Raw genomic sequence first — 23,274 nt, 5'->3', positions numbered from 1 at the left:
GTCAGTACTACATACCACCAGAGTTGTTATTAAAACAAAAGCAAAAGTTCTTAGTAAGAATGCTGAGTGTAAGGACATACTTTTATAATATTTGTGGACAAAAGTAAGCTCTGACTTTTATATCCAAATAACAAATAGTAAACTCATAGTTAAATCAAAATCTAGCTATTCACACTAAAACTATCATAGAAAAAGTATTAATGGAAATCTAAGGGATGATCAATCAGTCACTTTATATATCTGAAGAATTTCCCCCCACATGTAATGAAATTGCTGATTTTCCCATTCTGTAGCATTACTCTCTCCTCCCGCTCCCCCCCCCCCCAGCTCCAAGATCTAACACTAAGGGGCACCAGAGAACTGAACTGTAACAGTTCAGATCCAGCAGGAACCAGCTGCTGCAGACGTCTGCATCAAACCAACATAATAACTTATTTGGTGGCGGGGAGAAATGAGGATTTGGAAGAGATACAGAAGAGGAAACAACACATCAGTTTGATACATACCCTAGTATAGAAAATCAGATCTGAGATGAAAGCAAAGGAATACAAATTGCAAGAATTACTCTGTGATTTCCCCATTATATTTTATTACTAAATGTCAGTTGAGTGATCAAATATTTTCCAAACAAATGTGGAGAATGCCGAATAAAATGTTACATAACACCATATATCTATAATTCCTATCAGAATGATTGTGAACTCAGTTCAAACTCGAGGAAGTGTCAATAGAGAAGTAATTCACACACACACACACACACACACACACACACACACACACACACACACACACACACAGAAGAGCCAGAGCCACTAACATCTTTACTAGTTCACTCTCTTTTTCATGGGGCTCTGAGTAAAATGTTGATCCTGCCAAATCCTGCCACTTTTTGACCCCAGCCCTCCACATTCCACTACCTAAACAGAGAACAAGTTTAGCGACTCCTATTGTATGGGTGAGAGGGAAAAAAACCCAAACCAAAAAAACCAACAAAAAGAACTACCTGACTCCAACATATACCAGAGCAACAGTATCACAAAAACCCAAATCCAGCACCTGCATCCTGGTGGATGCAGCCATTTTGGGGGTCCATCCCATAAATTACACTGCTTAAACAAATTTAGCTGTTCCAACTCCAGGAAAATAGAAATCCAAATGCCAATGCATCCTGGTGGAATAGAACCACAAAATCATGATATCTGGAACCTTTTGGATCCTGCCTGTTTTTTTACACTAACCTGCTCTTTCCCCTGCACAAATAGAGAGCAAGTTTAGCTGCTCTTGTACCAAAATAAAAAAAAGAAATAAAAAATCCAGCCATCAACATATCCCAATGCAAAAATGCAGAGCTGGCACCTGCATCCTGATGGATCCTGCAAGTTTTTTGCCCCAACCCTTGAAATCATTAGAATCAAAGTACCAAACTGCAGTATGTTAAGGGTTAGCAGATTATGTGTTCTGATTGACTAAGAACTGTGATGTGGTCTGCTTGAATGCTGTATAGTTTTTCTTTCAATATTAATGTGCAGTAGTTTTAAATGAACTTCACTCAGATTTTAAGGCCCAATGGGGCCATTATGATTATCTAGTCTGATCCCCTTACCAACACAGACAAAAGAATTTCTCCATGAAACCCATAACTTCTGGTTGTGCTATAGAATATCTTTTAGAAAAATATCCAGTCTTGATTTAAGACTTCAAGTGATAGAAAATCCACCACCTCTCTAGGTAAATTGTCCCCCTGGTTAATTATGGTCACTGTTTAAAATGTGCACTTTATTTCTAGCCTGCATTTGTCTAGTTTCTGCTTCCAACCATTGGATCTTATTAATCTCTTGGATACTGAATTAAAGAGCCACCTACTATCATGAATCTGTTCCCTCTGTGGGTACTTGTAGATTGTGATAATAGAATGATAGAAGGATAGACATACGGCTGAAAGAGACCTCAAAAGGTCCCCTTGTCCCTACCCTCCACTCTGAGCCCAGACCAAGTATATCTAGTATATTATAGTATAGCTCCCATTTGCTAAGGAATAAATACATGACTGACTAAATAGTGGGGAGGATTACATTTTATGAAGTACAATGGGTACACTTAAAAAGATTCATCCTGCATGTAGAGATATTTCAAGTCTCACCAATAGTCTCTATCTTTAAACTGAAATTCATTTTTAAGAGTATCCACTGTAAAAGGAAAGATAAATAACACTACTGATATATGTATCACATGACCAAAACAGGAGATGAATTCTTGTAAATGAAGACTCCATTTAAATTATAGGTTGGCTGTTCAGTGCCAAAACTCTTGCCAGACACACTTTTGTGGCACTGTTGCCCCACAATATGTTAGGATTCTGATTATTCAAGTGGACTATTAGATGCTGCATATGTACTACATCTAAATGGTATTCTGAAGGATATGCAGCCAAAAAAAAAAAAAATAGCCAGATCCAGCAAGATGTAAGTGCCAAATTAGAGTTGTAAAGTTCTTGGACTGGGATGTTTTGGCGTCCAGTGTTTTGTTTTTATATTTTGGATTTGGCGGTTGTTGGTTTTTTTTTTTTTTTGAATAATAGAAGCAAACATTGTTCTCCGTTTTGATGGTACAATTTCAGGGTTTGGGGGCAAAACGTAGCAGGATCCAGATGTGGGATCCAAGTTTTTGTGTTACTGTTACACTGGGGCGTACCAGGGTCAGGATTTTGAAGACACACGAGGCTAAACGGGCTCTGCATTTAGGCAGTGCAATCTGAGGTTCCCGATGGCAGTCGGGGTATTGCAGTGCAATTGCTCTGGGATGCTTTGGAGGTCTAGGAGTTATGTCAAGTGAAATATGGACGGGCAGACTTAGTTTTCATGTGGGCAGTGGAATACTGGGTGACGGGGGGGCCATAAAAACCCTGGCGGGATCCAGCTCCCACCCGGACCCTGACATTGTATCTGACCCGAGCCGTCTGCTGTTTGAGATGACACGGCACACACACAAAGGACACCCACAGAGAGACAGATCCCTCCAGCCAGCGCCCTGCGGGGAGGAGGTGGTGCGGGGGCCACAGAGGGAAGGAAGAAGGAGCCACTGACGGGAGCAAAGGCAAGAGCCGGGGATGCTGGCGCTTAGGACGTGGCGAAGCGAGGCGAGTGGCGCGGGCTGAGGAGTTGCGCCCCGGAAGCCCTCCGGTGGGGCCATGTGGTCCCCGCTGCCTTCCCCCACCTCCGCGGGCAGGCGGAGGAAGAGCGGCGGCCACTGCGCCAGGAGAGAGCGAGCTCGGCGCGGGAGGAGATGACGCAAAAGGCCGCGCTCCCCCCCAAAAAGTGCTTCTCCAGGACGAAGATGGCGGCAACTTAGCCCAGGGACCAAAGATGACCGTGGCCACCGGGAGGCAAAACCCAGGCAAGCCCGCCCCGCGCGCCGGGGGAGAACGCGCCCGGCGGCACCAGCCGCCGCCGCCGCCGCCGCCGCCGCTCACTGTCACCAGCCGCCGCCGCCGCCGCCGCCGCCTCCTCCCCTTCCGCGTCCTCAGCCGCGCTCCGGGAGCCCTGCAGCAGCGCCGCGCCGGCTAGAGCGCGGGTGGGGGTGGGGGGGGGGTGGGGGGGGAGGAGGGAGCGGGGAAGACGGAGACCCGGGTGCAGGCATCTGTGCCAGGGCTCTGGGCTCAGGAGGAGGAGAAGCAGCCCCGGCAGCGTTAGGAAGGAGGGAGGCAAGGCAGGCAGGGGAGCTGCTCTCCTCCAGCCGCCCGCCGGCAGCGGGGGAAGCGGCATGCAGCTGGCAGGGGGCAGCCGGCTTTTCTCAGGAGAGCGATGGAGATCTGCTATCTGACAATGCCTGGGTGAGAGGAGGGGAGGAAAAGAAGCAGCCAGCCAACCCCACCACCAGCCGCCACCACCACCACCACCACCTCCTCCTCCTCCTCCTCCTCTCTCTGCATTGTTGCTCTCATCTGCTCCACCGTACTCTGTATTGGATGGCTCTGTGGTGAGACCCAGCCGGATCCACCTGCAAAACCCAACAACATTTCAATAGGGGGAGGACGAAGAAGAAAAAGAAGAAGAAGAAGAAGAAAGAAGAAGAGGAAGAAAGAGAGAGAGAGAGCGGGAGAGAGAGAGAGAGAGGGAGAGGAAGGAAGGCAAGAAAATCCCCCCCCAATCTTTTAAGTCAATGCATATTGTGGTGACACTGGCAACGGAGCCCTCACGGTGGAGTCGGCCAGGGCTGTGCGTTCCCAAAATATGACCAGGGGTGCTTGGATGTGCAGTCGGCAGTACGATGACGGCCTAAAAATCTGGTTTGCACCCCGGGAGAACGAGAAACCCTTCACTGATTCAGAGAGGGCTCAGAAATGGCGACTGTCCCTGGCATCGCTCTTGTTTTTCACAGTCCTGCTCTCTGATCACTTGTGGTTCTGTGCCGAAGCCAAACTCACCAGGACCAGAGACAAGGCGCAGCAGCAGCCCGAGCATCCGGAGCGGGAGCCACTCTCTAGCATGGGGGAGCCCTCGCTTGCGGCACAGGCGGCCCATAGACTCCTCTCCCCCTCATTACCCACCCTGCCTCCCTCCCCCAGCAGCAGCGGCGGCGGCAGCAGCAGCAAAAATAATAACAATAACAACAACAACAACAAGGCTATTTTTCTAGGGAACTCCACCAAACCTTTTTGGCGCCTGGAGACGTGTTACCCGCAGAGCTCCGCGGCTGGCCAGTGTTTCAGCGTGGAGGATGCGGACTCTGTGTGCCGGGGGAGATGGAGCCGGGAGCAGCAGGTGACCGGGAATCATCCGACTCCGGGCTGGAACTTGACGGATTTTTACCTTTCCTTTTGTAATTCCTACACCCTTTGGGAGTTGTTCGCCGGGTTGTCCAATCCGGACACTTTGAACTGCAGTCTGGATGTGGTGCTGGAGGGGGAAGGCTCCTGCCGCCAGTGCGTCCAGGCTTACCAGCGCTACGACCAGCACGCTCAGGAGAAATACGAAGAGTTTGAGGTTATGCTCCAGAAATATTTACAATCGGATGAATACTCGGTGAAATCGTGTCCTGAGGATTGTAAGGTAGGAGCCCTGCTGTGTTTTATGCTCTCTTGATGGGCCGGCTGGTTGCTTTCCCTTTTATTGTTGGTGGTGTTTTTAATTCGGGTGCTGATGGCTTTTATCAGTAGGGAGGAATTGACTCTTCTAGTGGAAACTGACAAGGAGCCCTTATTTACGCATTGCTTGCAAGGAAAAGAAGAGTGATCCTTGGTCCTCTGGGAGTGCAGAGCTGGATTTCCCCTACTCATGAATATGCGATTGGCTCAAACTCGGCTGCCTGCTTCCACAGGGCTTGGATGCGGCTTAACAGAGAGGCAGGGGTAGGGGCTGCATGCCAATTAGAAGGACCTAGTACGGCAGTGGGGTGTGAATGGGCTGTCCCTGGTTGTTGACGGGCTGGAGTGGACGTGGGAAGTTGGTTGTTCCGCGGGATCAGCGGCGTGGTTGCTTGGCGTTTGTGTAGGCGCTCGGTGGCAAAATGTATCTGTTTCGGTGCGCACCGGGGGAACTTTCTGATTGCTGTGTAAGCGATGGGGCTATGCGACGTGACTCTGTCCTAACTTTCAAGACAAGTTACTGGTTGTCTTGGGCTTTTGGGATGAATCTCAGTGAAGTCAATTGATGACATACGTCCGGTGTCTTGCTGACTTGCAAGTCCGTCTTGTCTTAGAGCTTCCAGAAGCAGGGTGCTCTCCAGAATTGCTGAAGGACAAATGTTTCGGTGATTTGGCACAGCATTATGAATACAGATGTGTTGTTCTCTTTAACATGTGCAATGTGATGGGATTCTGGGGGAATCAAGAATGGGCATTTCCTAACGTACGAATAGAGATTGTGGCAACGCGATCACGTGTAAAAAGGAAGACATTCCAGATGACTATCTATGTATGCGTATGTGTCTGTGTCTGAAGTCTGCTCTACACAATCTGTGGAGTGGGGAAGAGCTCAAGGACTAGAGTGGCTGTAAACAGACATTGCAGTGACCTTTACTAGGGAAGAAATGATGACAGAATTTCAATAAACCTCATCGTTAGTCTTTGTGTATTCCCCATGCTCATTCAGAACGATCCAAAGACAGATTATTTTTCTTCATAAGCAAACAGTGTCCCACGTTGATAGCTGTCTCTCCACTTTGCACAAGACTAGTTGGCCCAGCTCTCGAGGCGGGAAAGCGCAGGGAAAGGGGACGTGCTTGGTACTTAAAATACAGTCTGGTTTTTAAAAAATATTTCCTGAACAACCAAACCATCTACATGGCTTCTGCTCTGAACTGGCTTGCCTGAATTTTCTTGATTATCTACTGCATTGGTACCTTAACAAATCCAAACCAAATCCTGCTTTAGAAATCTGAATCAGCTGAGTACAGCAGCACATACAAGTTATCTATCTGAACAGAAGGCTTTTCTGGTGAGCATATTGAACAAGAAAACCTGATCCCACACCCGTTAGTGTCTTTTAACTTTAACAGGGCCTTCTGGAATCGTTTGATTATTAGGGTATATGCCTTACAGAATCCCATTGTGTTGAATATGGGCAGTACGAATAAAGATAGCTTATGTATACTGCCTCAAAGGACAAACATATGCATGTCCAAAAGTCCAATAACGTTATCTCATTATGTAAATAAAACCTGATGTTATCAGCAAGAAAAATATGTCTGTAGAGTTTTTCTCATTAAGTTCAATAGAAATAAAAGCAACTCACAAAGCAATTTTGGACCTGCATTTCCTGGATCATTTAACCGTATATGTATATGTAAACACACACCACATGCATTTTATACTTAGACTACAGTGTAAATATCTTTTATCTCGAAATTGGCTGATTTGGAGGCAATAGAAAATGTTTAGGTAAGGGCCACAAGTGTGAGGGCATCATTGCCATTTCAGTAACTCCTTCTCCTGGAAATTGATCTCCTGCCTTGTGCTGCCAAACGAGCATTATTTACATTATTAACATGATGTTTTAAATCATAGGCTGGTTTGATTGGACTTTTTCACCACCACATTAATAGTTGCTTTACCATATATCATATCATATGAGAAAGGGAAAATTGCATAGAATACTAATTATACAATACTGTATATTATTTCTTTTTTTTCCCACTGGGGGTTGATGTGAATACATGTTTTGAATGAGTGTTCTGAAGAGAAATAAAAATAAAATTAATCCAGTTACATTTTAAAAAAGAAAATATCCATACTTGTACCTTTCCAGTAAGAAAAGGGGCAAAAAGGAAATACAGAGCAAATTACTAATAGTTCTTGGGTTGGGGTTGCATGCACCAGACCTGCCTGCCAGTGCTATTCTACCATGTATTGAGAATTTGTCCAACCAATCTATGTGACAAAGTGAAGACAAAACAAGAACAAAAAATTCAAGTAGTATTGTGCCTTTTGGAAGATATGACAAAGAAGTGATGTGGTCAACTATATTTTTTATGTGTGATAATTAATGATCAGATGCAAAGCCCTACTCCTGTTACACTGGCTCTTTTCTAAAAGAGTTGCTGTCCAACGTGCTGAAAGACAGAGCACAATGCTTACTGCTCACATAGTCTACATACACTGGAGATATATAACTATGTTACATGTTCTCTCCCTGAATTTATGTTTTTTAGGACGTCTTTTAGGACGTTTTCAATCTTATATATCAATGTGTGAAATCCAATCACTTAGCAGTCTTAAGCAGTCTAGCACTTCACATGATATATAGTAAGGTGATTTAGTGTACTGTATACTCAATTGTATGTACATGCAACTATAAAGTCCTACTTTTTTTTTAAATGCCCTATCTTGGGGAAATGACCTGTTTAAAAACAAAATAAATTGAAAATCCCACTTTACTATCTTGTTTTGTTCTTTATAAATACTTGATTTATTAAAAAAAAGGGAAACAGCTTTGCTAATGTACTCAAATTTGTGATAATTAAATGTCTAGATGATATTTAAGAATTATGTTAAAGGATCAACATCTAACATCTGATGAAGCAACAGAAATTTCACATCTAATCATATATAGTTGTTATACCCCATCTGACTGGTTAATGTGGTGTGCTGCTTTTTACTCTGTATGAAAAGACAATATGAAAAATAAAGAATTCACTCAATAGGCATATATAAAAAGACAGGTCAGAAGTGAAATAGGAAAATCCATTCAAGAAATTTATTTGCATTTAAGAAAGTTTTCGTATTCTGGGAGAGTAGCTACATTCTGGAGGAGAAGAGAGCATTTCATCCAGTTAACAATTTTTAGTGGATTACAAAATCAGGAAAAGTTACTATGAATACCACCCACTGTAACATTTATATTCTGCTGGACCCTCTACTCTTCCTTACCCCAGCAACCTCAAGAAACAATTGATTCATAGGTTAATAAGTGGCACTTATGACATTACTCGTTCTCTCAGGCAAATTATTATACCTTTCAATAATTATAATGTAAATCACAATTAGCAAATATTGCATGTTTTTTTTACTGTATCATTCTGAAATACTGACTTTATACTTTCAGATTTTTACCTAAAAGTAAGATTTTTATGAGTTATTGGACTTTCTTCTCTGAATGTTCTAAGGTTCATTGTATGCCTAGTAGTTTCTGGAGTTTGTTTTAGTCATGTTTTGTATTATGGCAATACCTTTGTAGTCAGAATTTTTTTGGGTTAGTATAAATTCACTTTTAGATATTCTGTTAAGCTGAATTTCATATTTAGGCTCCCAGATCTTCAAAGTAAAAGCATATTAATTAAGTAGAAAGAAATTGCTTCCTCTAACATCAGTAGATCTTGCTTTTACATGTTACACATATCTGTGCATTTAAATTTGAAGCAGATTAGAGTAGTTGCTTTAAATTCTCAAGGTTCAGACACTTATGCTTGAGTATGCCACATAAACTGCATACACAATGTATACTGGTTGGGGTTGAGCTTCTCTGTGGACTTGTTTCTGTTTTACCTTCACGTGTTATTGTTGTTGTCTCACTGTAATTCTATTCTGGTTTCAAAATATATTGATCAACTGTTGCATAAGTCTGGTGTCTTTGAACATTTTTTTGTTTGCTTTGGTAATCACACATACTAGGGATATACAAAACAAGAAGTACAACAAAGAAAAAACATTTATTTTAATGCATTTAAATATTGGGCCGGGTTCTTAGCTGGTGCAAATTAGTGTAGCTCCACTGACTTTAATAGAGTTATGCTGAGTTATAACAGTTGAGAATCTGGACCATTATTTATTTTAAACTTTGATTTTTACAAAAAAATTGCTTTTGTTTTGAAATATTAAGAAACAGATTGAAGTAATGTTTACATCTGGTGAAATTATGGTAATTGTGATTGATAATATCGATATAGTCTTGTTAACCAGGAATAACTGATACTGAATATAAATGGTATTGGGTTGATGTTAGAAGACACAGTTCCTAATAATGAGTTGTCAGCTTTCCGTCAGGGGAAATACTCAATTTCTTATTCTTAAGTCAGAAGCCTATTGCTTTTCTGGAATAGAGGAAGATTCTGGCTGCTTCTGAGTCTGAACTGGGTCAAAGCACTAAGTAGGCCATACAAATGTAAAGGTTTTTTTGAATGCTGGTTTTGGAGACAGAGAATATTTTCTGTATGGAAAGCATTTGAGCTGGAGAATATTCTTTGCAGACACATTTATTAATGCTTGTAGTTGCTGAACAAAACAGTTAGCATCTCAGAGTCAATTATTTCACTGTAAGAAACTAAAGTGTATGAAATAAGATCTTACTGCCCTTTGTCAATACTAGCTTAAATACTGTGATGTGTTATTCATGTATTTTCATGGATTGCCATAATAACATCTAATTATTCTCTTTTAATGCTAGGATACCAGAGTAGAAAAATTAGAAGATATGCCAATATTTTTACTTTCTCTGTTAAAGAAAGTGGGTCAAATCCTGCTGGAAAATCTGTCATAACATCAATGAGATGACTGAGCAAGGTCATCAGGCTTAGGCCCACAGCTCTAAAATTATTTTGTTTATTAAAATCCTTCATTGCCAAGCTCCCCACTGAAATTAGTTCAAGGAAAATGGCATGGTAGATTCAATATATTTCTTCAGTCTGGGCCTTATCCAAAGTCCAAATCAGTGGGAGCACTTCCATTACTATAATGGGCTTTGGATCAGGCCCTAGATATCCTATAGGATGATACATAAAACAAATACACTATAAAGATTAAATAATATGTAATCAGTTCAGATTTGCAATTTTAAGTCCATGCTGCTAGTAAATTTGTAAAAATAGTTGAATTCCAATGCTACTTAGTTAAAATATGGGTTCCTGAATATTATTATTATCACAAGTATTCAGTTGATCAGTGAATATAGCTGGTATGCTTCTACGCCTGGTTTTTATTTGATCACTGTGTTCAACTCTTATTAAGTAAGAGGTTATTCTAGAGCATTTTAAAATAATTAAAATTACAGTATTTCTCATTTCATTGGAAATATCATGGTTTGTATGAACCATAAGTTTACCGTAGTACTTTTTTTTTCTAAACAGAAGATGCACTGTAATTGGATTTTGGTTTAAGCTCTTTGTTAAGTAGGCACAAAAGAACAGATGAGAAATTTGAAACCAAATTTCAGGTGACGAGAACCTTTCTATTGCAAAGGTCAAATAGACCAGTATTTGACACAAAGCTACTTCGGAGTTTCAGTCACACAGCAATATTTAAAATTTAATACATTGGGGAGTGATTCTTAAAATTAATCACTAAGAGTGAAGTCTTATGATTTGGCACTGGTGGACAGTATCTAGTATAAAAGGCAATTGTAAAAATTGAATTATAAAGTTGATATTTTAAAAAAACCTCTGGAAATATAGTGTGTATTTTTAAAACTTCTTTAAAGATGAATAACATATTATTTTGCAGGAAATTATGATCAGTTTGTTTGCTCTGAGGTAAAATTATTTTCATGCTGTACAGTTTAAAATACATCATGTAATTTAGATAACTTCACAAATTGATGTTTGTGCATATTTCTTTGCTGAACTGAATGTAAGAAGTTAAACCAAAAGCGTAATTTTTCCCCCTGGAAATTAGTTTGTGGATTTGACATGTGGCAGAAGTCAATACCTCTATTATAGTTCATTATGGCTTTCTTGTAATTAAGGCCCTGGTCCTGCCTCCGTTTAAGTCAATGGCAACACTCCCATTTGCACCAATGAGTTTTGGACTGATCCCTAATGTCTTGATTCAGAAACTACTTAAGTACATGCCCAATCTTAAGTACATAACTAGTGCCAATCAAGTCAATAAGATTATTCACATGCTTAAACTTACGTATTTACTCAAGTGCTTTGCTGTTCCAGGGACAGAGTGCTCAGTAGCTTGTAGATCAACCCCTTAAAGAACAAATTTCCCATGACCATAATTCTACCCTAAAGACTGGATTAGCGGCAGCTGCCATTACACATGTGGGGATCTTAGAGCCATATAGGGTATGTTTATGCTATGTTTTAAAACGCGTGGCAATAAGTCTCAGAGCCTGGGCCTAAAGACTTGAGCTCGCAGGGGCTCATGTTATGGTACTAAAAACAGCAGTGTAACTGTTTGGGTCCAGACTGGAGCTCAGAATCTGAAACCCTCACTTCTCCCTGGGCTTCAAAGCCTGGGCTCCATCCTGAGCCCAAATGTCTACAGAGCTGTTTTTAGTACCATAGCATGAGCCCAAGTCTGTAGGTCCATGTTCTGAGACTCATTGCCACAGGTTTTAAAACACAATGTAGACATACACATAGTGGAAGGTCTCATTGCTCTGCCTTCAAGCCTCCATTCCACACTGGTTCATTTGGATCTTCCTTGTACAGTTTGCAGGCGATGCAGAAGACTCTTTCCTTCATCCCCATTTCCTATTAGGAAAAAGTCATCAGGAAGTTAAATACAGTTCTATCGTTTATAATTCCTGAAGCTCACCTGGTCTTTACTTAGTCCAACAAACTCACACAGAGATTGGTGCATGTTTTGCTCCATGCTGGTCTGAGTAAGGATTGCCTAAAAGAGCAAAAAACATACACACATTGTATTCTTTAGTATGACTAATACACCTCAGAAAACAAAAAGTGACAGTAGTATTAAAATTAGGTTTGTGGGTGTTGTGTAGAAATGCTAATTCTAATGCAGATTGAGTGGGTTTGGTTATGCATGCTGGTACTTGGTGCTGTTCTGCACCAGCATGGTGATATCACCAGGTTCATGGGACCTGCACACAGTCTCATGGGAGAATTAGAGGTGTGTTTTAGAGATATGAATGGGAGTAAATGCATTAGATTATGTGATTGCATCCGTGTTAAATGGGATGAGGGTGGTCTACCTTTTTTTGTTGTTGTTGTTAAGGACTCTGCAATAGTATTTGTTTCTGACTCTTACAAAAGCAAATCTTGTGAGAGCAGGGTGTAAAAGAATGGTGGTCTGGTTGTTTCCCTCCTTATAAAATATTCTGAGAGTGTGTGTGTGTATGTGTTGGGGAAGGAGGTGGATGGATTCCAACAGCTTTCATCTTCTTCTTCTCTCAGATCATGCAAGAGGGAAACTCCAAACCCAGCTATAATCCCCTACAACCCTCTTCATTCAGTATACAGATCTGCTCCCAGTGTATACTCAGAGGCACAACTGCTTGTTTCAGTGAATAACATATGGTTTTACTACATTTTAGTCTTGTAAAAACTGTAGAGCCATCATAGCCAAGAAAGCAAGTGAGCTTTAGCTTGCTAAATTCCAATTATAGGGTCAGGTTAACTGCTTGAAAGCACGAAAAGGCAATGGAGTTGCACTGCTGTCACTGAGGGCATGTTTTAGCCTGCAAAAAATGTGTTTTTTCATGATGAAGATGTGTGAGATGGAAGGAACTTAGCTTGATGTTTGGAATTCTGGTTGAGTTACTTGTAAGCACAGCATGTGATATATGGAAGTCCTGGATCATTCATGTGGGATCTGCACTTGGAAGGGTCTCCCTAAGGATGTTCCCCAGCTCATGCCCAAATCTGGGGTTCAGCTGATTCTGTGATATCATTGACCCCTCTAGATTCTGCAGAGCTCTCTGTGGGTGTCTGGACTGTGGGAAAGATGAAGATTGGGTGGGCAAGAGAAGATGTGGACAGGCCAGGGGTGAAGCTGGGGGAGAGGGGGCGGAGGGGATGAACATTATCTGCCCTTCCAGTCTCATGGAGATGTTTTGGAAAAGAAAATATATTACTAGTATTATCAATTGTGCTAAGCTCCATCTGCAGAAGTTTCAGGGACAGCTGCAGCTGGGAGGAACCTGGGTCCAATGAAACTACGTTGCCAGGGAGCCAGAGATGGGGGCAGGCAGGTGCCAATGAGACAGTTCAGGAACTTCACATGAATGTCATGGCCTCCTGAAGATCTTTGAGGATGTCTTTTTTCAGGATGCTGCAGGATGGGGGCAAATATCCTCCCGTCCCTGGTAGGATGATGCAGAGAGAGATTCTTAGGGGATTTCTTCCCTGTGGTGGTAAAACTTAGGAGATGAGATGATCTGAACTGAACTTATTAAGAGGCAATATAAATGGGATGAGATTTCCAAAAGTGCTGTGCTTTTTGAAGTCAATGAGAGGTTTTCCATTGTCATTAATGGGATCATATCTAGGGCAAAGTTGAGGGCCACTTTTGCAATGAAGTAGTGAATTTTTCAAATGTATCTAGTGAAAAATTTAAAGAAGCAGCATTTTAAAAAATAGGTTATTTTGGTATTGCTTGAATATAAGAAGTTCTATGGTCTTCAGGCAAATCAGAAGCATTTTCTCGGGGAATGAGTGTAATTCCAGTAGTTATAAAAATATCTTGAATGAGTCCTGAATGTATATTTATTTCTGGATGGTCCTTACTTCTGCACAGTGGATTATAAATTGACTTTATTTGCCTGAGTACAACTTGCAGATGCCACTGACAGCCTGGCTAGAGGGTGGCTGAAGGAATGTCTAGAACAACACAAATGACGTGTTGTGATCGGTGCTCTCTCTGTCGGGGCTGATAGAACTATTGATCAAGGTGACAAGGTGACAACATGCATATGGAATCTATAGCATGTCAAGCTACTTCATCTTTGTGGAGTATTGTCATTGCAATGAATCCTTTCATTACATGTTCAACGTATTAGCAATCAAAACCATAAGGAAATTTCTCATGAAAGAAAAAAAAATAGTCTGTGATAAGTAGCTGATAATGTTTCTCACTTTGTCAGTTATTCTTTTAGGGAAAAAAACAGACGTGTTTTAGAATTTATTGTGCATTTCTGATCATTTTTCTACTTTGGTTAACATGCTTTTAATTTGTCAAGAGTTACACTTATGGGAGATACTAGCCCGTTTCATCACATTTAAATTTGTATCATTATGCATCCACTTAGGAATATAGTTTTGATTTAAGGTTTTATTATATAAAGAAGATTTTGAACAACTCTAATATGTATTAAAGCAAATTAGAAAAGTTAATTATATTATCTCTCAGATTAACATGCTACAGTAATTGAGTTCTGAATACAAAATCATAAACAACCAACATTTCTAAATGTATTATTACAAATTATTTTCATTAGGTGAGAACCCTTCTGAGGCATATCAATATATTTATACAAGTGACAGATTAGAAATTAGCAAGATTTTACTGGGATTTGCATTAAAGTAAAGTTTAGTTTGTAACAACAACAAAAGAAAAAACAAAGTAAATGGAGGATTCTTTTCAAATGTCACATTCCGGCTTTTATTCACATTGTGTATTATTGTAGAATAGATACCGCATGCACATGAATCCTGAAAATTTACTCAGCAAAAAGTGAATGGAAATCTCACTTGAGTACCATTAACGTTTTTATCAGATATGATGTTTTTTTCATAATAGGCTTCTATACAGAAATGTGTTGTGAATAATAAGAACACCTTATTTAGTCACAGTTGCAATAAAAATGCTTCTATATTAAGAGATTTGTAACTGAGCTGTAAAAGGAAATCACTCCAGTCTGAAACTTGGTGTAGAAGCACTCAGACTGGGAGTAGAATTCTTTACAATAGATAAATGAAAATAGCTCTTTCATGTTCAAGATACCAGAGCAGAAAAAGAAACACAGAAATTGTCTGTGCCAATAACTTTTTTGAGCTCCTGCAATTTAAACAGCTTTTTGCATTACAGTTGGAAATGTGCAGAAAACTAGGTTTTGATGTGGACTAAAACCTTTGGTGATTTTCAGAGGAAATTACTTTCTCAATACAGAGTAACTTTGTTTTGTCAAATTATCTGGCTAGAGTCTGTTACGATCTTAGTGTTCAAGGCTATATTCTTTGTGTACCTAAATTGGGTGCAGGTTTGGGTCCCATTTGTGTAAAAAAAAAAAGGGGGGGGGATGTTATAGTCTAAAGTACGCTGAGCTGAAGATTTGCCACGGACTTCCAAGGAAGCAGGACTGAGCCTCTGGCTATGATCAGTCCATAACTCATCCTATAGAGGTTGTGGGTTTGCTCCAGTAGCTTGTCCACATGAAGAGCTTCCAATGAAGTAAAGGAAGCTTCACTGGGTGGAATTGCTGTAGGATTGTTTCTATAAGGAGAGATCCATTATTCTGAGACTACTTAGAGAGGGCCATATTTTCAGCAAGTTCCAACTATATTTAATACTTTTGTCTATTTAAGTGAGATCCTTAACACAATATACTTTAATCTTAGATATAGACATCTAATGTTTTTAGTGTCATATCAGGGATTCTAAATGTTATTTTGTCTACCTTAAACTCATTTTATTTCTAATGATATTCCCTCTAGTACTGCAATTAGCCAACAGACATTGATTAATTTATCCTCACTGTCTAGAATACTGGTTTGAATACTGGTTAGAATACTGGTTTGTTTTAATGTCAAAGACAAAAAGTTAACATTGTCTCCCTGATATTAGAAGTTGGAAAGTAATAAAAAAATCATCTAAATCTCCCTGTGCATTTTGTTATTAAAACAAATGATCAAGTTCATCTAATACATTTTCATAGAATATCCAGGTTGGAAGGGACCTCAGGAGGTCATCTAGTCCAACCCCTTACTCAAAGCAGGACCAATCCCCAATTTTTGCCCCAGATCCCTAAATGGCCCCTTCAAGGTTTGAACTCACAACTCTGGGTTTAGCCGGCCAATGCTCAAACCACTGAGCTATCCGATCCAGAGACAAATATTCAAAATATGGCCACCAGATCATCTCGAGGCTATTGCTGATCAAACATCTGCATAAGAGCAAAAACACCTAATTTTTTTTCTTTGCTTATTTGATGTAGACATGCCAGTGAATGAGGACAAGCACCAGGATGGATTTTTAGCTGCAGGCTGCAATTTTAGTAAAGTTAACACTGGGGAGAGGTGCTACCATCATGCATCCTGCCCATTGTTCATCCTGCCCATCGTCCATACTCTCAACTACCAGGCCTTTTAAGTGGTTCCAGTGTAGGGGCTACACAGGTTCCTACCATAAAACCCATAACACAGAGTAGACTTTTCTCAGTCTATCCCTAGGACTCAGCTCTCTCTTCTGAGTTCTATCATCTCCACCTCTGCACAGGGGAGAGAGGGTACTAAAAGGTGTGTGTGCCGGGGGGGGAGGGGAGAACTCTGGTATGCAAAGGACATAAGGTCTTCCCCTATCCCATGAGCATAATGCCTATCAGTAAAATCCCAGGTCTTTTACCACAGTCTTATGGAGAAGCTTTGTTGTGCATTCAGACAGAACAGAAATGGGCAACCTCTGATCCTAGATGAAAGTTTTCTTGCAGGTGTCACCGCATAGTACCTGCCAGAGTTTGGCGTGGTATTATAAAGATGTAGAAATTTATGAATAAAACACATTTAAAAATATTGGGCCAAACTATTCTCTCAAACCCATTTGTGTGATCGGGTAAGTGTATTGCATACAAATCTATCTGTGACCAATAGGAATTTTAAATGATGCTTTATTTTCACCCAAATAGATACGGTCTGATTCTCCTCTACGGTAAATCAGGAGTGAGTTCATTTAAATCAATGGCATTATTCCAGAATACATGTGATGAGAGAGCAGAATTAGGCCCATGTGGATTAAAACTCCAAAATGTGAAATGCAGAGGATAAATTTTATTCAGATTACTGAATTTGCTAGAAAAGGGGAAGCACAAAATTATGTTTAAAATGCCCAGTTTCCTGTACTTGACTGATTATATTAATTTGCTGTTGATGTTAGACTAGTGCTGTTTCTATTCTTTGTTGCTGTGTTTGGTCTTGATCCTATTCTCCTATTGTATTGATTTTTCATACCATGGCAAAATACGATGCACTTAATTTGTTAAAGCTATGAAAGGAAAAATTACTGAGAGACAGCTCAGCAGAATTAATTTGCCTCTTCCAAACAACAGTATAGGTCATTCACAAGTGTTGTAAGGGCTGATACTAGTTAATACAGAGTAACTCCATCAACGTCTAGATTTACACTGATGCATCTGAGTTCGGAATCTAACAGAGCTGGCTGAAAAACAGAATTTCTGCTCCAATTGAAATTAAAACATTTCACAATTTGTTTTCATGCTGAATGGGAATGAAAAGCAAAAGTTTGAAATTACACATGGAAATTCTGAAAATTTTTGATTCAGAAACATTGAAACATGTGAAGTCAAAACATTATGTTTCAATAATATCAAAAGGTTTTATTCTGATAATGGTTAAACATTATAATGTAATATACATTAAACAAATTATATTATTTTAAATATAATATGTACTATTACAATTGATATAATATAAAAACAAAAATAATCAAAATTATAGTCAAAACATAACATTTTTACCTTCTTGAAATGAAATGTTTCAACATCATCAGAATATGAAATGATTCATTTAGACTTTTTATTATAAAAAAATTCATCATGTTGCTGTAAAATGTATTGATTTGATCAAAACTGCATTTTCAGATGGAAAATGATTCAAAATGTCACCTGCTCTAATAAATAGTATCAGAATATGATTGGCAGATCAGACTCACAGGGTTGTCAATATTTCAGATAATGAATGCTTCGGGAAGTTTTTCTTATTCATGCAAAACAGAATAAGGTGGTTATATGTTAACTGCTCCAAGTGCAATAGATGATGTATCTTAAAGAATTACTTTAATGGATTGACTTATGAACACTTTTAACTAATAAAAGGTCAGACAAGACATTTTTCTGGTACATTTTTATTGTTTTTTTAGGGAGATGGCTCAAGTTATGGCAAGATTTTTTTAAGACTGTCATCAAGGGCTGATTCTGTCTTACAGCTATTTTAAGCAGAGCTTGTATACACAATAGAAAGGCGACATTTTAAACATTAATTCCCAGATAAATAAATGAGTTGTGGTGGAGTTAAAATGGAGCTTATGTCAGTAACCTAAAGGTAAAATTCTTACAAGAAAGTTTCAGTTAGCAAAATCAATGAGGAGAGAGCCAGGAAAAGTCAAAGTTAAGAGCATTCTTACTCAAAACACAAACTTTGCAAGTATAAAAATTTGCAGTTAAGGAATCAAAACAACCTTATCTCTGCCCCCTTGACTATTTCAATTCCCTTCTTTATTCCTTTTATAGCTACTTTCTATGATGTAATTTTATTTGGACCAAGGACTTTTTCTAAAGACGTTAAGAAGTCCCCAGCTATTCTTGCAGGTGGAGTAGTAAAAATATGCACTACAGATTACTGGTTTATAAATGAGGCTTGGATCATTGGTTGGCACATGAAATTATAAGGCCAGATCATATAAAGTGCTGCGTACCTTCAGTACCTAACATGATAGGGCCCATTAATGGGGACTCAGGAACAATTATCCTGAATATGCTATTTACCTAACCAGGAATTTGTAAGTAAGATTTTTTTTCCCCTATGGAGTGTGTAGGATGTAAAGAAGCCTGGAATTGGCACAACAAGTGTAATTAAGAACAAGGCCTTCTAGTTGTTATGGTACCCAAAGAAAGTGACGTTCTTTGTTAGGGATGGATAGGCTGAGTTTTTTAAAATTTTCTCAGGGCGCTTTACATGGGAGGAGTTAAGTTATTTTGGATACCTTAAGTGTGAATTTTCATACTTTCAGATGTTTGGGTTTAAACTGAATTTGGAATTTTCCTGCTTGCTCAGGTTCTTTTTTAATTATTAAAAATTTCTTATAAGAATTTTCAGCCTTAAATTGCTGAATGTATCCTGTGAATCTTAACCTCACATTAATGACTTTTTTGGTCTAAATTTTCTTAGTTTTCCATAGAGTCCTAACATGACACTGAGCAAAGAATGGAGCTTTGGGCTGGGGAGGGGTGGAGAGTGGGAGAGGAAAGATGTGGCATTCTCTCTTTCCTTTAGAATTCTTGAAGTCTGTAGAGGAGAATCATGCCTCTTGAAGTTCCTAGGAGACATCTAGAACTCCCTGTGAACCTATTAACTCACCACGAGGGGCCCCAGTTCCCTTCACCTCACAAACTCAAGAGCCTTTCAGATCCCACCACTCTACATTGCTTGCAAATGTCAGGAGGCTTGTTGGGACCCCCAAACCCCTCCCCCTCACAAGCCTTAATGTAAACTATACAGTTAAAATGTCACAATTTCACTCCACACAAAGTGTAATCCACACACAGAGGTACACATGCCACACAAAACCTGAGTGCATGGGCTTTGTGTGGGGAATTACTCAGGTATTGAAGAGAATGAAATCTATGCCCAACCTTCACGTAATATCCAAATCAGCTCAGCAGTTTCTATAGGGCTGCTACTTCAACCCCTGGACCAGCTCAGTGATCCATCCAGTTCAGTACCCTGTCTCTGGCAGTGGACAGGGGAAGGTGAAAGACTTTGCTGATGGAGAATGTTTCTTCCTAACTCAAACTAAGCAGTGATTGGCATATAAACATTCATGCTTGGGGACATATCTTTTCTCTATATATTATTTTGTCTAGCGTACCTGGGAGTGTGCTCATTATGGAGGAGCTGTGGTAGGGACTCTATTATTAGGGTAACATTTGAAAATGAACTTAAAATGGAATATAAATCCTTGTTTTTCTCTAAAAGCCCATTGTCTTTCAGTGAGAAAATTCACAGAGAGCTGGATTGTAGGCCCTTTGAAGTTTTGGTTTTGTTTCTCTTTGTAATTCTTAACGTGGCTCTGGCTGAAATTGTTCTTTGGTAGCCTTATTATCCATTGTTGATGGATATCTGTAAAAAACCCATTGTATACCTACACAAAATTTGGTAGAGAGGTGTAACCCCTATGGTAATTTAAAAGATGTTGGATTTCGGGTTATTTTTGTCCATTATACACCATAAGCAAAAGTTTATGCACAAGCTGTTAGAGAAAGTTTATGTGCAGCTGTGCATAAACCTTCTTTGCTGTTTGTGTCACTGCACACACACTTGGTGCCACTCATGGACAGCTGTTGCCGCAAACGGATTTGTGTGCAGCTTCTATGCGTAATGGAGAAGAATCTATTTGTGGCTTCTGTGCATATCTGAAAAGGGTCTCATAGGCAGCTGCTGCCACATAAGAGTTTATGGGCAGCTTCAGCTCCTGTCACATAGGGTTCATGTGCAGTAGCTGCTGGTGCATAAAGCCTTCTTTGTTAGTATCTACACTTACCTTATGTTTGCAATGCAATTGAAGGTGTGTTTTGCAGCTTGGGTGGGCTTACCTGCGCTAGATTTAATTTAGCTAGCACACTAAAAATAGAAGGGAAGATGTGGCATCATGGGGCTTCGGCGTGAGCTAGCAATGTGTGTATGTACCCTGGGTCCCTGGCGTGCTTGTACAGCCCAATCTGAAGAGCTGTATCTTCATTGCTACTTTAAGTGTGCTAACTAGATTGAAGCTAGCACATATATGTCTCCCCAAGCTGCCAATCACACCTTTTATTGCAGTGTAGATGTACACTTAGCTGTTGCATGACACCAGCCCCTTTCTTAGGAACGCTAAAACAGTAGGAAATTAATGTACAAAAATCTTTGTTGTGAAGCTGTTAGCATTGCTCCTCACTTGACACAAACCTGCAAAAGCAAGGAAATGGCCAGTTAAATGACTTTGCAGTACACACCCTCTTCTCCTTCACCCATACGCAAAACTACTGCCCATTACTAAAACTACCGTTCACCTTGTTGGATGAGAAAAAGAGATCCACTTCAGTTTAGGCTTGAGCAGTTTCTTTTAGCCTTTATTGTGCACATTTTAAGATAATGCTGTTATTCTTTATGAATTGCATATACATGCAAAAACAAAGCTGAGAAAAGTAAATGATCAAGTTGCTTTCCTAGAGGACAAGGTAACTCTTTTCAAATCTCTGGTCTCTGTTAGGTTTGCCCCTGTGTCTTCTCCACTCTCTCTTATTGTCAATCACCTATCTTTTATCCCCTGTTCCTTAATTTGCACAGACTCAGCTTACCAGGTTACCTCATCTGTGTACTATCTATTCTAAACCCCCAATTAAAACATTCACATGATTAAATCACAATAACTAACCTGAACAAATACATTTTTTACTTATACTGCTAAAGCTCATTTTTATCTGTCTACTTCTGTTATGCCCCCTGACTCCATCCAGTTGTTATCTTACAATAGTTGGTATTCTTCTTACTGGTCCGGTTTTTTGTCCTTGAGTTTTTGCTTGTTAGCTTGTCTTGTTGGAGATGGGGGGCTGCACTTGGAGCTAACAGGTCCCTCTTGACCCTCTGCTTCACCATGCTATTTGCACAGACTAAAAGTTTTACATATAAGATGCACAAACCAGTTTCATGGTTTACACAACCCTGAAGCTGTTTCATCTAAATTCTGAAATGCTGCCTTTGCAGAGACCTACAAAAAGCAAAAGTTACTTTATATTTTCATAAACTACCATACATAATATTCACTTCTCTAACATTTAGTATATATTTATTTGACTAATACTGTTCATTACAGAGTTCTCTAACAACCTCAACCTTCCCTTCTCCCCACCACCCTTTAACCCTCGCCTATCACTATTAGTTATGGATGTCAGGGCAGTAGTGTGTTGTGCTAGGTGAGGATAGATTTATATAAGGGTTGATTGAAGATAATCATCCCTGGGGGGCAGAGATAAGGTTGTGGCATGTGGTCTGTCACTGATCTCTGAACCTCTTGTATTTCTTAAGATAGTTTGCCCACAGCTAAATACTGTATTACAGGTGAGGACATACTATTGATTTATATAATGAGACTGTAATGTCATCAGTATTCTTTTCCATCCCATTCCCACTGCTGCAAAAAAAGCAAACATCATTCTTGGATGTATTAGCAGGAGTGTTGTAAGCAAGACACAAAAAGTAATTCTTCCATTCTATTCCACCTTAATTAGGCCTCAACTCCAGGCTCCACATTTCAGGATAGATGTAGACAAATTGGAGAGAGTCCAGAGAAGAGAAACAAAAATGATTAAAGGTCTAGAAAACATGCCCTATGAGAAAAAATTGCATTTTGTTTAGTTTTCAGAAGAGAAGACTGAGAGGGAAAATGATAATAGTTTCAAAGTTCATAAATGGTTGTTAAAGAGAGGGAGAAAAAATATTTCCCTTAACCTCCGAGGATAGGACAAGAAGCAATGGGCTTAAATTGCAACAACAGAGGTTTAGGAAAAACTTCCTAACTGTCAGGGTAGTTTAGCACTGGAATAAATTGCCTAAGGATGTTGTGGAATCTCCATTATTGGAGATTTTTAAGAGCAGGTTAGACAAACACATGTCAGGGATGGTCTAGATAATACTTAGTCCTGTCATGTGTGCAGGGCACTGGACTAGATGACCTCTTGATGTCCCTTCCAGTTCTATGATTCTATGATATGTTCAAAGAATTCAAATATGTTAGTGAGGGACACAAGCCATGCTGCTTTGTTTCTGTCTTATCATGTTCATCTAGGTGTTTCAGAATTCTATTTTTAATTATTGCTTCAACCAGTTTATCTGGTATTGATATAAAGCTTACTGGTTTGCAAGTCAGGATCCCACTTTCCCGAACACAGCACTAGTTTAAAAGATAAATGCAACAGTTGTTCTCTTTCAGACCTCAGGAAGGTAACTGATTTTAATGAGAAATTAAATGGTTTTGTTTTATTATTGTTCTCAAATTGCTTCAGCACTCTTGAATAAACAGCATCCTGTCTTAGGGATGTGTTGATCTTTAATTTATCAATACGTTCCTCTTCTGACATTTGAATCTTCGAATGTACCTTAAATTTATTA

General features: G+C 39.7%; 1 protein-coding gene across 1 annotated transcript in view; it reads left to right on the top strand.

The window, feature by feature from the left end:
- The first annotated feature begins 3,619 nt into the window (after positions 1 to 3,619).
- The window catches only part of NALF1 (NALCN channel auxiliary factor 1), a 798,908-nt gene continuing 779,253 nt past the window's right edge, over positions 3,620 to 23,274 (top strand). Inside the window, exon 1 of the mRNA XM_073349409.2 lies at positions 3,620 to 5,048. Coding sequence (XP_073205510.1) covers positions 4,230 to 5,048 — 819 coding nt within the window. The 5' untranslated portion in view covers positions 3,620 to 4,229. The remainder of the gene's footprint in view (positions 5,049 to 23,274) is intronic.

The sequence above is a fragment of the Lepidochelys kempii genome, chromosome 1 (genome assembly GCF_965140285.1).
Source record: "Lepidochelys kempii isolate rLepKem1 chromosome 1, rLepKem1.hap1, whole genome shotgun sequence".
NCBI classification, from domain to species: Eukaryota; Metazoa; Chordata; order Testudines; family Cheloniidae; genus Lepidochelys; species Lepidochelys kempii.
Note: the sequence above shows the minus strand (reverse complement) of the source record. Positions and strands in the feature narration are given on the sequence as shown.